Here is a 16,709-nt window from a genome sequence, read left to right as displayed (position 1 = left end):
GAGCACCTTAGATAATAAAAGATATAAGGATTAAGATGAAAAAGCTTATGACAGATGTCAGGTGGATGATATAACCAAGAACCAGGCTGAATATAAAAGGTTCAGTTCTGGCTGCTGCACTTCATGAAAGATGAGATGATAGATTGGAGAGGTTGGGACATATTTTTGAAGAGAAGATTGAGAGGAGCTTTGATGGAGGTATTCAAAATCATGAGGTGTCTAGATAGGGAAAAACTGTTCCCATTGGTGGAAGGATCGAGAATGAGGAGGCGCAGATTTAACATAATTGGCAAAATAAACACAGCGAGTGGTTAGGAATGCATTGCCTGAGTGTGTAATGGAGGCAAGTTCAATCGAGAGGGAATTGGATTATTATCTGAAAAGGAAAAATGTGCAGGGCTCTCTGGAGAAGGCGGCGGATTCGTACAAGGTGAATCGCATCTTCAGAGATCCTGCACAGACAACGGTGGGCCGAATGGCTTTCTTCTGTGAAAAGTGTTATGTATGTAATTTAGCTGTCTACAGAACAACAGCAGAACCAGTCCCTACTGGCTAAGATCTGAAATTGTTAAATTTGATGGTGAGTCTGATAAATGTCACCCTGGATCTATTCCCCCCCTCCCCCCCCCCCCCCTTCCCCCCCGGTACCCTGGTTGTATTCCCCCACTCCCCTATATTGCTTTGGATCTATCACACCTCCCCTGGCACCCAGGGTAGATAATCAGAGATAATCATGGAATTTACATGACAGAAGGAGGCCATTCAGCCCATCGAGTCTGCATCAGCCCTCAGAAAGAGCACCCTACTTAAGTCCATGCTTCCACCCTATCCCTATAACCCAGTAACCCCACCTAACCTTTTGGACACTAAGGGGCAATTTAACATTGGAAATCCACCTAACCTGCATATCTTTGGACTGTGGAAGGAAACCAGAGCACCCGGAGGGAACCCACACAGACACGGGGGGAAAGTGCAAACTCCACACACACAGTAACCTGAGGTTGGAATTGAACCCGGGTCCCTGGAGCTGTGAGGCAGCAATGCTAACCACTGCCCCACCTTGCTACCGGGTCTTACCTCTCCCTACTCACCCAGCCAATGCCCGGAGTCTATTCCCCCTCCCGCAGTGCCCTGGGTTTATGGTGCTCTGGTGCCTTGGGTCCATTCCTTCTCCCCTCCGTTGCCCTAAATCCCCCACCTGGTGCCCTGGATCAATGCTCCCCCCACCACCACCACTTCTAGAGCCCTGGGTCGATCGTAACAGCCCTGTGCTCTGTGTCTGTGCTTCCTTAACTGGACAATCATACCACCGAACCAGAAGTTCATGGGTTCAATTCCCATTCTAGAGATTTATGAACATGTTATCCAGAGAACATGCTCCCAGAGCAGTACTGAGGGAGTATTACACTGTTGGAAGTAACATCTTTCAGATGAAACGTTAAACCAAGGTTCCATCTGCATGCTTGGGTAAATGTAAATGGCACAGTCACAGCATTATTTTAAAGAAGAGCAGGGGAGTCCTGGCCAACATTCTCAGCCAACATCCCAAAAAACATGAGGTGAGCTTTTTACAAATTTGCAATACAACAATGACCACTGTCATGAAAGACGCTATAGAAAATGCAACATTTTCCCTCCCTCTCTTTTTATTTGCAGTGTCCTTCCCAAGTTTATAATTGGAACTTATGGCTGTGACATTCCTGACGAGGACAGAGAGGATCCCTACTCCTGTCAACTGCTCAACTTTACAAAGCCAGGTCAGGCTTGCTGGAGATTATTGAATTGCTGTGTTCATGGTTTTTTAAATTCATTGGACAAGTGTGGTGTTGGTTAAGCCAGCATTGATTTCCCATCCCTAATTCCTTCTAAGCTGAGCAGCTTGCTCGGCATATAGAGTCAACCACATGACTGTGGGTCTGAAGTCACATGTAGGCCGGGCCAGGTATGGACATCAGATTCTTTCCCGAAAGGGCATCAGTGAACCAGATGGGTTTTTACAACAATGGTTTTGTGGTTATCATTAAAGCTTTATTGAATTGAAATTTGTGGGATTTGAACCCAGGTCCCCAGAGCATTACCCTGGGTCTCTGGATTAGTAGTTCAGTGATAATACCACTCTGGCAATGCCATTTCTAAGAAATAAAAATCTAGAAATACTGAGCAGAGAAGGAAGCATCTGTAAAGAGTTCTACAGAGTTAAAGATTCAGGTTCTTATTGAAATTCGAGAAACGTAATTTGTTTGGGGCTCAGGAGGAGGGGGAGGGGTTGTGAGGGGGGAGGAGCAGGTTGCTGACGACAGGGTTTTCTTGGTTTATGTACTGGTTTGAGGGGAGCGACGGCAGTCTTCAGGGCGGGCCTGGAGCCGATGCAAGTTGGGGTCTTGGCGGACTTCCTTGTGGGAGATATGCTGATCATAGACCCCCAATCAGGCTAGTTACATGAAACATGAGAGGGTAAATGGGCCAGTTAAAAGGTCAAGTGTGTTTTCTCATATAAAGAGTTTGAAGGCGGTTGTGGTTTTCTTGCAGGAGACACATCTGAGGGATGGCACAGTGGTTAAGACTGCTGTCTCACGTTTCCGGTTGCGGCTATGCGGAGCTAAGTCGCACATTCGGCGGCTCCCGCAAAAACGGACTTTTGGGCTCTTTTCAGGGCCCCCAACGGAACTTTTTCGACGTTTCCCGGTGTGGGAAGGAGTCTATAAAAATTCCCCGTCAGTATATGGCTTCAACTAGGAGCGGGGCGACATAAAAGGTGGTGGTGGACCCGAAGAAGATGCGAGGGAAGAAGGACAAAATGGCGGCGGGCGGAGACCAGGCAACGTGGATGCAGTGGGCGGAGGAGCAACAGGAGGGTATTCAGCGCTGCTTCAGAGAGATTAAAACGGACCTGCGAGAGCCGATGAAGGCTTCTATTGATAAGCTGCTGGAGACACAGACGGCCCAGGGGGTGGCGATCCGCGAGGCTCGACAAAAGATCTCTGACAATGAGGGCGAGATCTTAGGCCTGGCGGTAAAGGTGGAGGCGCACGAGGCGCTCCACAAGAAGTGGCAGGAGCGGTTCGAGGAGATGGAGAATCGGTCGAAGCGGAAGAATCTGCGTATTCTGGGCCTCCCGGAGGGGCCGGACGTGGGGGGCCTATGTGGTTACCATGTTGAACTCGCTGATGGGAGTGGGGTCCTTCCAGGGGCCCCTGGAGCTGGAAGGTGCCCATAGAGTGCTGGCGAGGAGACCCAAGGCTAACGAGCCTCTGCGGGCGGTGCTAGTGAGGTTCCATCGGTTTGTCGATCGGGTGTGTGTGCTCAGGTGGGCCAAGAAGGAGAGGAGCAGCAGGTGGGAGAACGCAGAGGTCCGAATGTACCAGGACTGGAGTGCGGAGGTGGCGAAGAGGAGGACCGGGTACAATCGAGTGAAGGCGGTGCTGCACAGGAAGGGGGTGTAGTTTGGCATGTTGCAGCCGGCGCGACTGTGGGTGACCTACAAGGACCGGCACCATTATTTTGAGTCTCTGGAGGAGGCATGGGCCTTTGTTCAGGCCGAGACGTTGGACACAGATTGAGGGTCGGGATGGGCGATTGGCGACTGCGGTTGATATGTTATGTTTATTTTTGTTTCGAGGGGGGGGCCTTTGTATTGCTCCGGGTTTCTTTTTCTCTGTGTTTTTCTCTTTCGCGTCGGTGAGGGTGGCTGGGGCGGGTTGGGCACTGTTTTGGTTGGGTTGGTCGGGGGGGCTCTTGGAGGGGGGTAGGTAAACGGAACAGGGGGGCTGGACGGCGGTGAGATGGGGCCCCGCGGGGGAGGAGGAGGCCCGAGTCAGGGGTGAGGGGACCGGGCCTGTAAAAGGAGCTGTGTCAGGTGGCGGGGCCTGGTAGGTGGAAAGCGCTGACATTTTACCGTGCTGAAGACTGGAGGGGGCGGGGAAGCGAGGGTTGTTTCCCGCGCTTAGAACGGAAGGGGGAGGGGGAGAGCCTATGGATAGGGACGGGAGAGGAGGGTGTGCCACACAATGGGAGGAGTCGAAGGGGAGGCGGGAGTGGCCGGGGTCAGCAGGAGTCAGCTGACTTGCGGAAGTGCAATGGGGGGAGTAAATCAGCTAGAATGGGTCCTAGTCGGGGGGGGGGGGGGGGGGGGGTGCGGTTTAGGGGGTTGGGTGGGGGGGGAATCGAGTTGCTGCTGCTATGATCAAGGAGGAGCTGGAGCGAGTGGGGGGGGGGTCGAGACGGGGGTATGCCGCTGTGGGGAACGGGCCGGGTGTGGGGTGCGGGCGCGTGGCTGGCCGAGGAGGTGTCATGGCTAGTCGGAGGGGGAGTGGGTAGCCCCGTGATCCAGCTGATAACCTAGAATGTAAGGGGACTGAATGGGCCGGTTAAGCGGGCCCACATGTTCGCGCACCTGAAGGGACTCAAGGCGGATGTGGTTATGATTCAGGAGACACACCTGAAGGTGGCAGACCAGGTAAGACTGAGGAAAGGGTGGGTAGGTCAGGTGTTTCACTCGGGGCTGGATGCCAAAAATCGAGCGGTGGCGATCTTGGTGGGAAAGAAGGTGTTATTCGAGGCATCGAGCATTGTGGCAGATAATGGCGGTAGGTACATAATGGTAAGTGGTAAGTTGCAGGGAGAGAGGGTGGTACTGGTCAATGTGTATGCCCCGAACTGGGACGATGCGGGTTTTATGCGGCGTATGTTGGGTCGGATCCCAGACTTGGAAGTGGGGGGCCTGATAATGGGGGGAGACTTTAACACGGTGCTGGATCCGGCACTGGATCGCTCCAGGTCTAGGACGGGTAGGAAGCCGGCGGCGGCTAGAGTGCTGAGGGGGTTTATGGACCAGATGGGAGGGGTGGACCCTTGGAGATTTGCAAGGCCGGGGGCTAGGGAATTTTCATTCTTCTCACATGTCCATAAGGCTTATTCCCGAATCGACTTTTTCATCTTAAGTAGGGCGTTGATAGCGAGAGTAGAGGATACTGAGTATTCGGTAATAGCCATTTCGGACCACGCCCCGCATTGGGTAGACTTGGAGATGGGGAGGAGAAGGACCAGCGCCCACTGTGGCGCTTGGAAGTGGGCTGCTGGCGGACGAGGAGGTGAGCGAGCGGGTCCGAGGTAGTATCGAGATGTATTTGGAGACCAACGACAACGGGGAGGTCCGAGTGGAGATGGTATGGGAGGCACTGAAGGTGGTGGTGAGGGGAGAGCTGATCTCCATTAGGGCCCACAAGGAGGGGAGGGAGTCGGGGGAGAGGGAGAGGCTGGTGGGGGAGATGGTGAGGGTAGACCGGAGGTATGCGGAGGAGCCCGAGGAAGGATTGTTGAGGAAGAGGCGTAGCCTCCAGGCCGAATTCGACCTGGTGACCACCAGGAAGGCGGAGGTGCAGTGGAGGAAGGCCAAGGGGGCGGTCTACGAGTATGGGGAAAAGGCAAGCCGGATGCTGGCGCATCAGCTTTGGAAGCGGGACGCAGCTAGGGAGATCGGGGGAGTTAAGGACTGGGGAGGAGTGTGGTGCGGAGTGGGGTTGGCATCAATGGGGTCTTCAGGGACTTGTACGAGGAATTGTACCGATCCGAGCCCCCACGGGAGGAGGGAGGGATGGGCCGCTTCCTGGACCAATTGAGGTTTCCAAAGGTGGAAGAGGGACTGGTGGCGGGATTGGGGGCCCCGATTGGGCTGGAGGAGCTGATCAAAGGGATAGGAAGCATGCAGACGGGGAAGGCACCAGGGCCGGATGGTATACCGGTTGAATTCAATCAAAAATATATGGACCTGTTGGGCCTGCTGTTAGTCAGGACCTTTAATGAGGCAAGGGAGGGGGGGGCCTTGCCCCCGACGATGTCCCGGGCACTGATCTCCTTGATCCTGAAGCGGGACAAGGATCCACTGCAGTGTGGGTCTTACAGACCGATTTCCTTGCTAAATGTAGATGCCAAGGTGCTGGCGAAGGTCAGGATTGAGGATTGTGTGCCGCAGATCATCCATGAAGACCAGACGGGGTTTGTGAAGGGGAGACAGTTGAACGCGAATGTGCGGAGGCTTTTGAATGTGATCATGATGCCGGCGAGGGAGGGGGAGGCGGAGATAGTGGTGGCGATGGACGCTGAGAAAGCCTTCGATAGGGTAGAGTGGGGGTACCTGTGGGAGGTGCTGAAGAGGTTCGGGTTTGGGGAAGGGTTTGTCAGGTGGGTTAGGCTGTTGCATGAGGTCCCGATGGCGAGTGTGGCCACAAACAGGAGGAGGTCCGAGTACTTTCGATTGCACCCCCGAGGGACGAGACAGGGGTGTCCCTTGTCCCCCCTGCTCTTCGCACTGGCGATTGAACCCCTGGCTATGGCACTGAGGGAGTCAAGGAACTGCAGGGGGTTGGTGCGGGGTGGGGAGGAGCATAGGGTGTTGCTTTATGCGGACAACCTGCTGCTGTATGTGGCGGACCCGGTGGGAGGAATGCTGGAGGTAATGAGGATTCTTAGGTAATTTTCGGGGTACAAGCTCAACATGGGGACGAGCGAGCTGTTCGTAGTTCATCCAGGGGACCAGGAAAGGGGGATTGGCGAGCTCCCACTAAAAAAGGCGGAGAGGAGCTTCAGGTATTTGGGGGTCCAGGTGGCCAGGAGCTGGGGGGCCCTGCATAGGCTTAATTTTACAAGGCTGGTGGAGCAAATGGAGGAGGAGTTCAAGAGGTGGGACGCGTTGCCGCTGTCCTTGGCGGGTAGGGTGCAGTCAATCAAAATGACGGTGCTCCCAAGGTTTTTGTTCCTGTTCCAGTGCCTCCCCGTGTTTATCCCGAAGGCTTTTTTCAGGCGGGTTAACAGGAGTATAATGGGGTTTGTGTGGGCGCGAGGGACTCCGAGGGTGAGAAGGGTGTTCCTGGAGCGGAGTAGAGATCGGGGGGGACTGGCACTGCACAACCTCTGTGGGTACTACTGGGCCGCCAATGCGACGATGGTGCACAAGTGGGTGATGGAGAGGGACGGGGCTGCATGGAAGAGGCTGGAGACGGCGTCTTGTATGGGTACGAGTCTGGGGGCGCTGGCAACGGCGCCGCTGCCACTCCCTCCAAGGAGGTAAAGCACGAGCCCGGTGGTGGTGGCTGCCCTCAAAATTTGGGGACAGTGGAGGCAGCACAGGGGGGAAGTTAGGGCCTCGGCGTGGACCCCATTACGGGGGAACCACCATTTCGCCCCAAGAAGAACAGGTGGAGGGTTTTCGGGGTGGCACATGGCAGGGATATGAACGTTGGGGGACCTGTTTGTGGACGGGATGTTCGCGAGTCTGGGTGAGCTGGAGGAGAAGTACGGGCTCCCCCAGGGAACACCTTCAGGTACTTACAGATAAGGGCGCTTGCCAGACGGCAGGTGGTGGAATTCCCGTGGCTGCTGCCACACACAGTACAGGACAGGGTGCTCTCGGGGGGGGGGGGGGGGGGGGGGAGATCTCGGAAACTTACCAGGGGATGCAGGAGGAGGAGGAGGCCTCGGTGGTGGAGGTAAAAGGTAAGTGGGAGGAGGAGTTGGAAGAGGAAATTGAGGAAGGGACATGGGCAGATGCCCTGGGGAGGGTGAACTCTTCCTCATCGTGCGCGAGGCTCAGCCTCATACAGTTTAAGGTGCTGCACAGGGCACACATCACCGGGACAAGGGTGAGGGTGGGGGTGAGGACAGGTGTGTTAGGTGCTCAGGGAGCCCAGCAAATCACACCCATATGTTCTGGGCATGCCCAGCACTGGAGGAATTTTGGAAGGGCGTAGCGAGGACGGTGTCGAAGGTGGTAGGATCCAGGGTCAAACCGGGCTGGGGGCTCGCAATATTTGGGGTGGCAGAGGAGCCGGGAGTGCAGGAGGCGGAAGAGGCCGGAATTCTGGCTTTTGAGTCCCTGGTAGCCCGGCGAAGGATTCTTCTTCAGTGGAAAGATGCAAGGCCCCCAAGCGTGGAATCCTGGATCAGCGATATGGCAGGGTTCATTAAATTGGAGAGGGTGAAATTCGCCTTGAGAGGGTCGGTACAAGGGTTCTTTAGGCGGTGGCAACCGTTCTTAGACTTCCTGGCAGACGATAGACATTGGTCAATGGCAGCAGCAGCTCCGGGGGAGTTACTTTATTATTGTTTTTGTTATTTACACTGAAGGGTCTGAGGGGGTGTATATACCTGTTGTCTTAAGTCGGGGTGTTTATGTTAATTTATTATTCATGTACCGGGGGGGGGGGGTTGCTTTTCTAGATTGTGTTTTGTACTTAACCCTGTTGGGTTCCTTTTTTTTTCTCATTTTGTTATTGATATTTTATGAAAACCTTTAATAAAAATTATTTTTTTGAAAAAAGGACTGCTGCCTCACGGTGCTGAGGACTCGGGTTCGGTCCTGGCTCCGAGTCACTATCCATGTGAAATTTGCACATTCTCCCCATGTCTGCGTGGGTCTCACCCCCAAAGCCCTGCAGGGTAGGTGGATCGGCCACACTAAACTGCCCCTCAATTGGCAAAAATATGAATTGGGTACATTAAATATTTTTAAAAAGGAGACACATCTGAGAGTTTGGGACCAGACAAGACTGTGGAAAGGGTGGGTGGGGCAAGTGTTTCACTCAAGTTTTGATGCGAGGACAAGGGGAACTGGGGTGCTAATCAATAGGAGTGTAACCTTTTCAGTGGCTAATATTTTGGTGGTATCAGGAGGGACATATGTGATAGTGAGTGCGTTGTTGGAGTGCGTTGTTGGCAAACAATGTTGCGATGATTTAGTGGATGTTTATGCGCCGAATTGGGACGACACGGACTTCATGAAGGTGCTGGTGGCCATCCCCGAGCATCAGTTAGTTATTGGGGGGACACTTTAATTGCGTGTTAGACCCTAGGCTGGATAGGTCAAGCCTCCAATCCTTTACCACATCAGATGGCAAAGGAACTGCTAGTGATTATGGAACAGATTGGGGTGGGGTGGAGGGGGGAGGGCTGTAGATTTAGACACCCGAGGGAGAAGGAGTTCTCTTTCTTTTTGCTTGTGCATAGGGTCTACTTCTGTATTGATTTCTTTGTGGTGGGGAAGTCGTTACTGCCCGGGGTTGTGGGGGCGGGGTACTCAGCGATTGTAATATCAGATCACACCCCACACTATGTGGTTGGAGACGGGCTGTGCTCAGCGATCCCTTTGGAGATTGGGTCCAGTGTTGCTCGCAGACAAGAGGTTTGTGAGAGGATAGCTTCCGCGATTGGAAATTATGTGGATATTAGCAAGAATGAGGTGGTCTCACCTTCCGTGTTCTGGGAAGTACTGAAGGCACCTGAGGAAGGAGCAGTGCTCCGAAAGCTAGTGATTTGAAACAAACCTGTTGGACTTCAACCTGGTGTTGTAAGACTTCTTACTGTGCTCACCCCAGTCCAACGCCGGCATCTCCACATCATTTCTTTAGTAGGATCACCAAGTTAATTTTGTCTCTCATGTTTGGGCGGGTTTGAAGGGTTTTCCTGCAGAGGGATGGGCAGTCGGGGAGTTGGCATTACCTAATTTGATATATTATCACTGGGCGGCAAACATTGAGAAAGTTGCGGGGTGGTTTAAGGATCTGGGGTCGTTAAGGGGACGGATGGAGGAGGTTTCTTGTAAAGGTTTGAGTTTGAGGGCACTTGTTACTGCTCCTCTTCCGTTCTCTCCGGCCAGATTCTCTGCGAGCCCAGTGGGAGCCTCTCTGAGAATATGGTATCAATTCAGACAGCACTTTAAATTAGGGTCTAATTCGCTGCTGGCGCTGATCTGTGGGAACCATAGGTTGTAATGGATTTGCCATGTAAGACCTGGGAGAGGGAGGGGGCTGAGAGATTTAGGAATATCCTCGTGGAGGGTAGGTTGCTGGGCTGGAGGAGCTGACGGAGAAGTTCCAACTACTGGGAGAGAATGTTTTTAGATATTTGCAGGTGTGAAACTTTGTGCGTAAGGAACTCTCTTTTTACCTTCACTTATGGATAAGGTGTTATCTCTCGGCGAGATAGGGGAAGAGAGGATATGAGACATAAATGGACAGATGCTGGCGATGGAGAAGGCTTTGCTGGAGGAAGTAAAGGGGAAATGGGAGGAAGAGTTGGGTTTGGTTTTGGAGGACGTGTGTGTGGAGCGAGGTTATGCATTAAGTCAATTTCACATCTTCATGTGCCAGGTGAGTTTGATACAGTTTAAAATGATGCATAGGGAGGGCAGCACGGTGGCGTAGTGGTTATTGCAGCCTCACGGTACCGAGGCCCCAGGTTCGATCCCGGCACTGGGTCACTGTCCGTGTGGAGTTTGCACATTCTCCCCGTGCTTGCATGGGTTTCGCCCCCACAACCCAAAGATGTGCAGGGTAGGTGTGTTAGCCACACTAAATTGCCCCTTAATTGGAAAAAATTGATTGGGTACTCAAAATTTATTTTACAAAATGGTGCACAGGGCTTCTTCACAGGTGTAGAGGACAGATGTGAGCGTTGTTTGAGGGGACTGTCGAACCACTCTCATATATTTTGATCTTGCCCCAAGTTAGTTAAGCTCTGGGCTTCCTTCTTCGATACAATGTCGGAAATGTTGGGAGTTAGAGAGGAGCCGTGCCCAATGGTGGTGATCTTTGGAGTGTTGGTCTTGCCTGGGCTGCTGGAGGGGAAGAGGGCTGATGTCTTAGCCTTCGCTTCTCTAATAGCTCGGAGGCGAGTCTTGCTTGGATGGAGGGCATTGGCGCTACCTAAGGCTTCAGCATCGTTGGGGGATTTATTGGAATTCCTGCATTTGAAAACGATCAAGTACTCCATAATGGGATTTGAGGTGGGGTTTTACTCTCGGTGGCTGACATTCATCCCCAACCAGAGCTGTTTGTCGTCAGCAATTAGGGAGGGTGGTTTGGAGGAGGAGAGGGGGGTTACTGGGGTGGGGAGGTTTCTGGGTAAATACGGGTTAGGTGGGGTTGGGTGTAGGGATGTTTTTATAAAAGTTGTATCGATTTGATTGACTATTCCGTATCTCAAAATTGAAAATTTTGTGGAATAAAAAAAGTTTTTAAAAAAGAAACTGGAAAAATGTTAGCGATCTAACTGTTATTAAGCAAGTACAGAGTCAGGGGAAGCCCATTTCCTGTGTCCCCGGGTGGGAGATGAGAATTTTTTTGACACAAGCAAATTGTTACAATCCAGAATGTGCTTCTTGAAAGGGAGGTAGAAGCAGACTGAATTTTTTAAAAATCGTTCAATGGACGTGGGCGTCACAGGCTGTGCCATCATTTATTGCCCATCCCTAATTAACTTGAGGGGCAGTTAAGAGTCAGACACATTGCTGTGGGTCTGAGTCACATGTAGACCAGACAGGTAAGGAAGGAATTTGCCTTCGCTAAAGGATTAGTGAACCAGGTGGGTTTTTACGACAATCAACACTGGTTTCATGGTCATCACAAATTTTTATTTAATTCAAATTTCACCATCTGCAGTGGCGGGATTTGAACCTGGGACCCCAGAGCATTACTCTGAGTTTCTGGATTACTAGTCCAGTAACAGTTGAGGACGGCACGGTAGCACAGTGGTTAGCACTGTTGCTTCACAGTGCCAGGGTCCCGGGTTCAATTCCTGCTTGGGTCACTGTCTGTGCGGAGTCTGCATGTTCACCCTGTGTCTGTGTGGGTTTCCTCCGGGTGCTCCGGTTTCCTCCCACTAGTCCCGAACGACGTGCTTGTTAGGTTAATTGGACATTCTGAATTCTCGCTCTGTGTACCCGAACAGGTGCCGAAGTGTGGCGATTAGGGGCTTTTCACAGTAACTTCATTACAGTGTTAATGTAAGCCTACTTGTGACAATAATAAAGGTTATTATTATTATTTAAATTTAGAGTACCCAATTCATTTTTTCCAATTAGGGGGCAATTTAGCATCGCCAATCTATCTTCCCTGCACATCTTTTGGGTTGTGGGGGCGAAACCGACGCAAACACGGGGAGAATGTGCAAACTCCACACAGACAGTGACCCAGAGCCGGGATCGAACCTGGGACCTCGGCGCCATGAGGCAGCAGGGCTGACTCACTGCGCCACCATGCTGCCCGGATTATTATTATTATTATTATACCACTGCGCCAGCGCCTCCCCTTAAAAAGTAACTTTCAAAAGGAAATTGGATATACTTAAAAAGATTAATTTATAGGGCTATGCGGAAAGAAAGTGGTGAATGGGACCAATTTAATAGCTATATCAGGGAGCTGGTATAGTAGATTGAATGGCCTACTAGGCTGATCTTATGAATTTATAAGAAGCAATGTAGCTAAATATTATTTATAATGAAGCCAATACTTTAATGTAGAGCATCAAGTTCTCCGTGTAGTCAATATTCCACTACAAAGAAAAATACACATGCAAATTTGATTCTGTTGTTTGTATGAGTGTATCCACATCAACAGTTTTGTGAACCATGACTTATCATAGAATCATAGAATTTACAGTGCAGAAGGAGGCCATTCAGCCCATCGAGACTGCACCTGCCCTTGAAAAGAGCACCCTACTTAAGCCTACACCTCCACCCTATCCCCGTAACCCAGGACCCCACCTAACCTTTCTGGACATTAAGGGTAATTTAGCATGACAAATCCACCTAACCTGCACATCTTTGGACTTTGGGAGGAAACCGGAGTCCCCGGAGGAAACCCACGCAGACACGAGGAGAACGTGCAGACTCCGCACAGGCAGTGACCCAAGCCGGTCTTATCTATGAGCCAGAATGTTGTGGGTTTAAGTCTCATTCCACAGACACATGAACACAAAATCTCAACTGACACTCATTAGAGAGGAGGTGTCACACTAGTTTAACATCTCACTAGAGGTGAGATGTTAAACAAAGGCCCTGCCTGCCCTTTCAAGTGCATATAAAAGCTCCCATGGCACTATTCTCCGCCAACTGGAAAATATTTCCACAACATCATGAAACCAGATGACCTGATCATTACAATTTGCTGGTGGGATCTTGCTCTGTGTGAGTTGGTGAGATGGGTTTCTCACATTACAACAAAGACTACTTCATTGGTTGTGAAGTGCTTTGGGATGTCCTAAGGCTGTGAAAGATGCCATATAAACATCAATATTTCCTTTTCTTACTTTCTGTAGTTATAGGACAAGAAATTGAAGCTGTCAATTTGTTTGGAACTCCTACTTCCACATTGCTTGGCAGCAAGGTATCAAAGATTGACTTCCGAGTTCTCCATCCCATCATTATTACAAGACTTGGGGTATTGCATGATCCAAGAGGAAATGGTTTTCATCAGAATTTGACTGTCCGACTCTACCAAACCACATTGGAGGTAGGTCCCACCAGACAATCATGACAACCTATTTAATTCCCAATCCCTTATCCTCTCCATCATAAGACCGGCTATTTTCAACTCTGTAAACTCATTATTGAAGTCCCTATTTCAGCCCATTTACTACTGAAATCCTTATCCACAATTTTTGGTACCTCCAGACTCACCTATTCCAATGTGTTCTTCTTAACCACCTTCCCATCTTGCAACCTCCATGAACTTGAGCACATCCAAAAGCCCAACTTGCGCTAAGTATCATATATTGGCTCCTGGTCCAGCAATGTCTCATCGCTGTTCTTTTGAGGACTCAACTCTTCCTCTGTAACCTCCTCCAGCCCTACAACCCTCACTCAATATGTAACCAACGCTAAACCTCCCTCTCTCTGTAACCTCCTCCAGCCTGGCAACCCTCACTGAACCTGTCACTACCTCCAACCCAGCCCCACAAAGCTCACATTCCCTTGAACTTCCTTCAGCCCCTACAGCCCTCCCTCCCAGTAACCTTCTCCAGACCCTACAACCCTTCCTCTCTGTGTAACCCCCTCCAGCCCTCTAACCTTCCCTCCCTGTAAATCCCTCCAGCCCTCTAACCCTCTCCTGTAACCCCCCCTGCACTCACTCCAGTAAATCCCTCCAACTCTGCAACCCTCCCTCTCTCTCCGTGTAACTTCCTCCAGTCCCAACAATCCTCCCTCTATCTGTAACCTCCTCCAGGCCCTAACAACCTTCACTCTCTGTAACTTCTTCCAACCTCCTAGATCTTTTCGTTCCTCGAATTTTGGCCCCTGGATATTCACTATTTTCCATCATTCCACCATTGGCGATGTGTTTTAATTTCCAAGGTCCTGAATACCCTCACTAAACTTCTGTCTCTCCCTACCTCTCTCATCATTTAAATGCTCATTTTTCACAAGCTTTTGGTTAAATAGCTGACCCACTGACATCTGTTTATATTTCTAATATGTATCATGGTTCTTGACATAACCGTGGTGTCCATTTTAATCTTGGGTACAATCACAACAGCAGCTCTCAAATTATTTGAGTGTATGTTTGTTTTTATTCATTCTCATGTCATGGGCATTGCTGTCAAGACTGGCATTTATAGTCCTGTGTGCTCCTTGAGAAGGTGGTGGTGCTTGTGTAACCAGCTAGTTAGCTGGCACAAAAACAGAAAATGCTGGAAACTCTCAGCAGGTCTGGCAGCATCTGTGGGGCAATAACAGAGCTAACATTTCGAGTCTGGATGATAAAGAGAAATGCTCTTTGACGAAGAGTCATCCAGATTCGAAAAGATTCCAACACCCACGGGTATTTTTCTATTTTATCCTATAGTTAGCTGGCACATTGCACAGTGAGTATTGTAGGAAATGGAATGAATTAGGCAGTGCTATGTAACAATGTATTGGAACTCTAGCTTGTTGTGTCTAAACATCCGAGTAGTAGATATTGCCATATTACTGTGTGAATGTTTTACCAGGAGGTGATTGTCAGCGCCCGCTTCAGTCCGCTCAGCTCTGGAGTACAAGTGAACCAACTGTGGTATAAACCGGTGGAAAGATTCCTTTTACCTAAGGTATGAGCGAAGGTTTAAGGATATTGTTGTCCTTTTTATGGACTTTCCATGCTGAGCAACTTTTAGAAAATCCCACCTATGTTGCATACAAAATTCCTTTGCCGATATTTTTCTTCTCTCTTTTGCCCCACTCTATTCAGGCCTTGTGATGAAATGCTCTGTTCTCTGGCTAATTGGGAAACAGGAGACTGCTTCCCAGGTCTCTGCAGAGGTCCTTTGAACTGCCCATCAAGAAGTGGATGATGGCAACCTTGAGTACTCCCATTGATTCACCCTCTTTCCAAAGGAAAGCACCTGTTTCCTGGTGGATGGCTGCCCGCCAATCCTCACACTTAATATTTAGATGATTCTGACTGCTCTGTTGGGAATATCATTTTGCGGCTCATTAATCGACCATTCCAACACACTTGAGTTAGAAATATAACATCAAGCGGCCAGGTGTATTAAGATTTATTTTGCTATGTTACAAAGCCAATGCTTAACCTTATCCATTTTCTTTAATTACCTTCCCATTGCTTAACTTCCCTCCTGGATGTCTCAACCTGTCATAACCTCCCCTCCTCCCCCAGCTCCATTTTACTGAAGCTCATGTTTCAATCTCTTCACTCTACTCTCAGTACCAAGGCTGAATTGCCAATTCATAAATAACATTCCTTGCTACTGTGTGTTTGCCTTCATTGTCTCTGTCAACCTCTCTTTGGTGTTCATTGTGGTATTTATCTCTCCTTCAACCTATCATAGGGATTCTATGATTCTATCTAATCAATTCTTAAATGTTGACAAGGTCTCTGCTTCAATCACTTAATCAGATACTGGATATTACAGCATCACAACCCTCTGTGCAAAACAAAATCTTCTGCTTTCTGTCCTATATTTGGCACATTTAATGTTGAATCTTATGTTCCCTTGGTTTAGACCTCTCCAACACTAGAAATTGTATGTTTCTATCTAATTTGGCTGAAGCCTTCATAATTATATCTCTGATACTCACTTTCAAAGATATATTAGTTTGTTACATTTCTCCCTGCCTTTAATAATGCATAGTTTCTGCACATTCCTTTGATCCTCCCCTCCCTCAAATTATTTTACTTCCTGCATACTTCTTGGATGCTCTTTCATGGAAGGAGTGCTATATTGATGCAAATTGTCATTAAGTTGCTTGACCTGGATATACTAACAGAGAGTTTGAACAAAATGTTTAGCAGGGGTGCACTCTTGAGCCTGTCATTCCATTATAGGCAGCAGTAATATCTTGGCATTGTTAACACTGTCCTTGATCTCATCAGTGCCAGTGTCATCAGTGTCAGTCCTGGGTCAATGGATAGCCCTCTTACCCCTGAGTCAGAAGGTTGTAGATTCAAGTCATACTCCTAGAGAATGGAGTCCACAATCTAGGCAGACTCTTTTATTCTATTTAGGTTGCGATATTTTATTATTTATATATATTTGTGAACAATCATAAGCTATTTAGGAAATAAGATTTAAATTTTGACTTGCATCAGAAATAGTTTTGTGACATTCTCTCATCTTTAGTTTCAAATGTATTCTGTTGCCTCCCCTTGCATAGGCCTATTCATCACTGATTATGGGGGTGGGATGGCTGTACTGATACATAGCCACCACATCAAAAAACCGACACTGACAGCATCACCTACAGTCCCTTCAAACCATATTTATTTTACTGGAATGAGAGCATTCCAGCAGTTATTGCTCATCCCTAATTGCCCTTGAGAAGGAGATAGTGAACCGCCTCTTGAACCACACTATGTGGTGTAGGTACACCCGCAGTGCTGTAGGGAGGGACCTCCTGTAGTTTGAACCGGTGACAATGAAGGAATAGCGATGTCGTTTCA

At 49.6% G+C, this 16,709-nt stretch overlaps 1 protein-coding gene across 4 annotated transcripts in view; it reads left to right on the top strand.

Moving 5' to 3' along the window:
- Window positions 1-16,709, top strand: part of b3galnt2 (beta-1,3-N-acetylgalactosaminyltransferase 2) — a 44,172-nt gene that overhangs the window by 13,401 nt on the left and 14,062 nt on the right. For 3 of the 4 annotated variants that reach the window (XM_072498504.1, XM_072498501.1, XM_072498502.1), the window contains 3 exons: window positions 1,657-1,757; window positions 13,090-13,283; window positions 14,761-14,856. In XM_072498504.1, the coding sequence (XP_072354605.1) occupies window positions 1,657-1,757; window positions 13,090-13,283; window positions 14,761-14,856 (391 nt within the window). The remainder of the gene's footprint in view (window positions 1-1,656; window positions 1,758-13,089; window positions 13,284-14,760; window positions 14,857-16,709) is intronic. The other variant, XM_072498503.1, reaches the window with a different exon arrangement.

Source organism: Scyliorhinus torazame, chromosome 4 (assembly GCF_047496885.1).
Source record: "Scyliorhinus torazame isolate Kashiwa2021f chromosome 4, sScyTor2.1, whole genome shotgun sequence".
Taxonomy (NCBI): Eukaryota; Metazoa; Chordata; class Chondrichthyes; order Carcharhiniformes; family Scyliorhinidae; genus Scyliorhinus; species Scyliorhinus torazame.
This window is presented reverse-complemented; position numbering and strand designations above follow the sequence as displayed.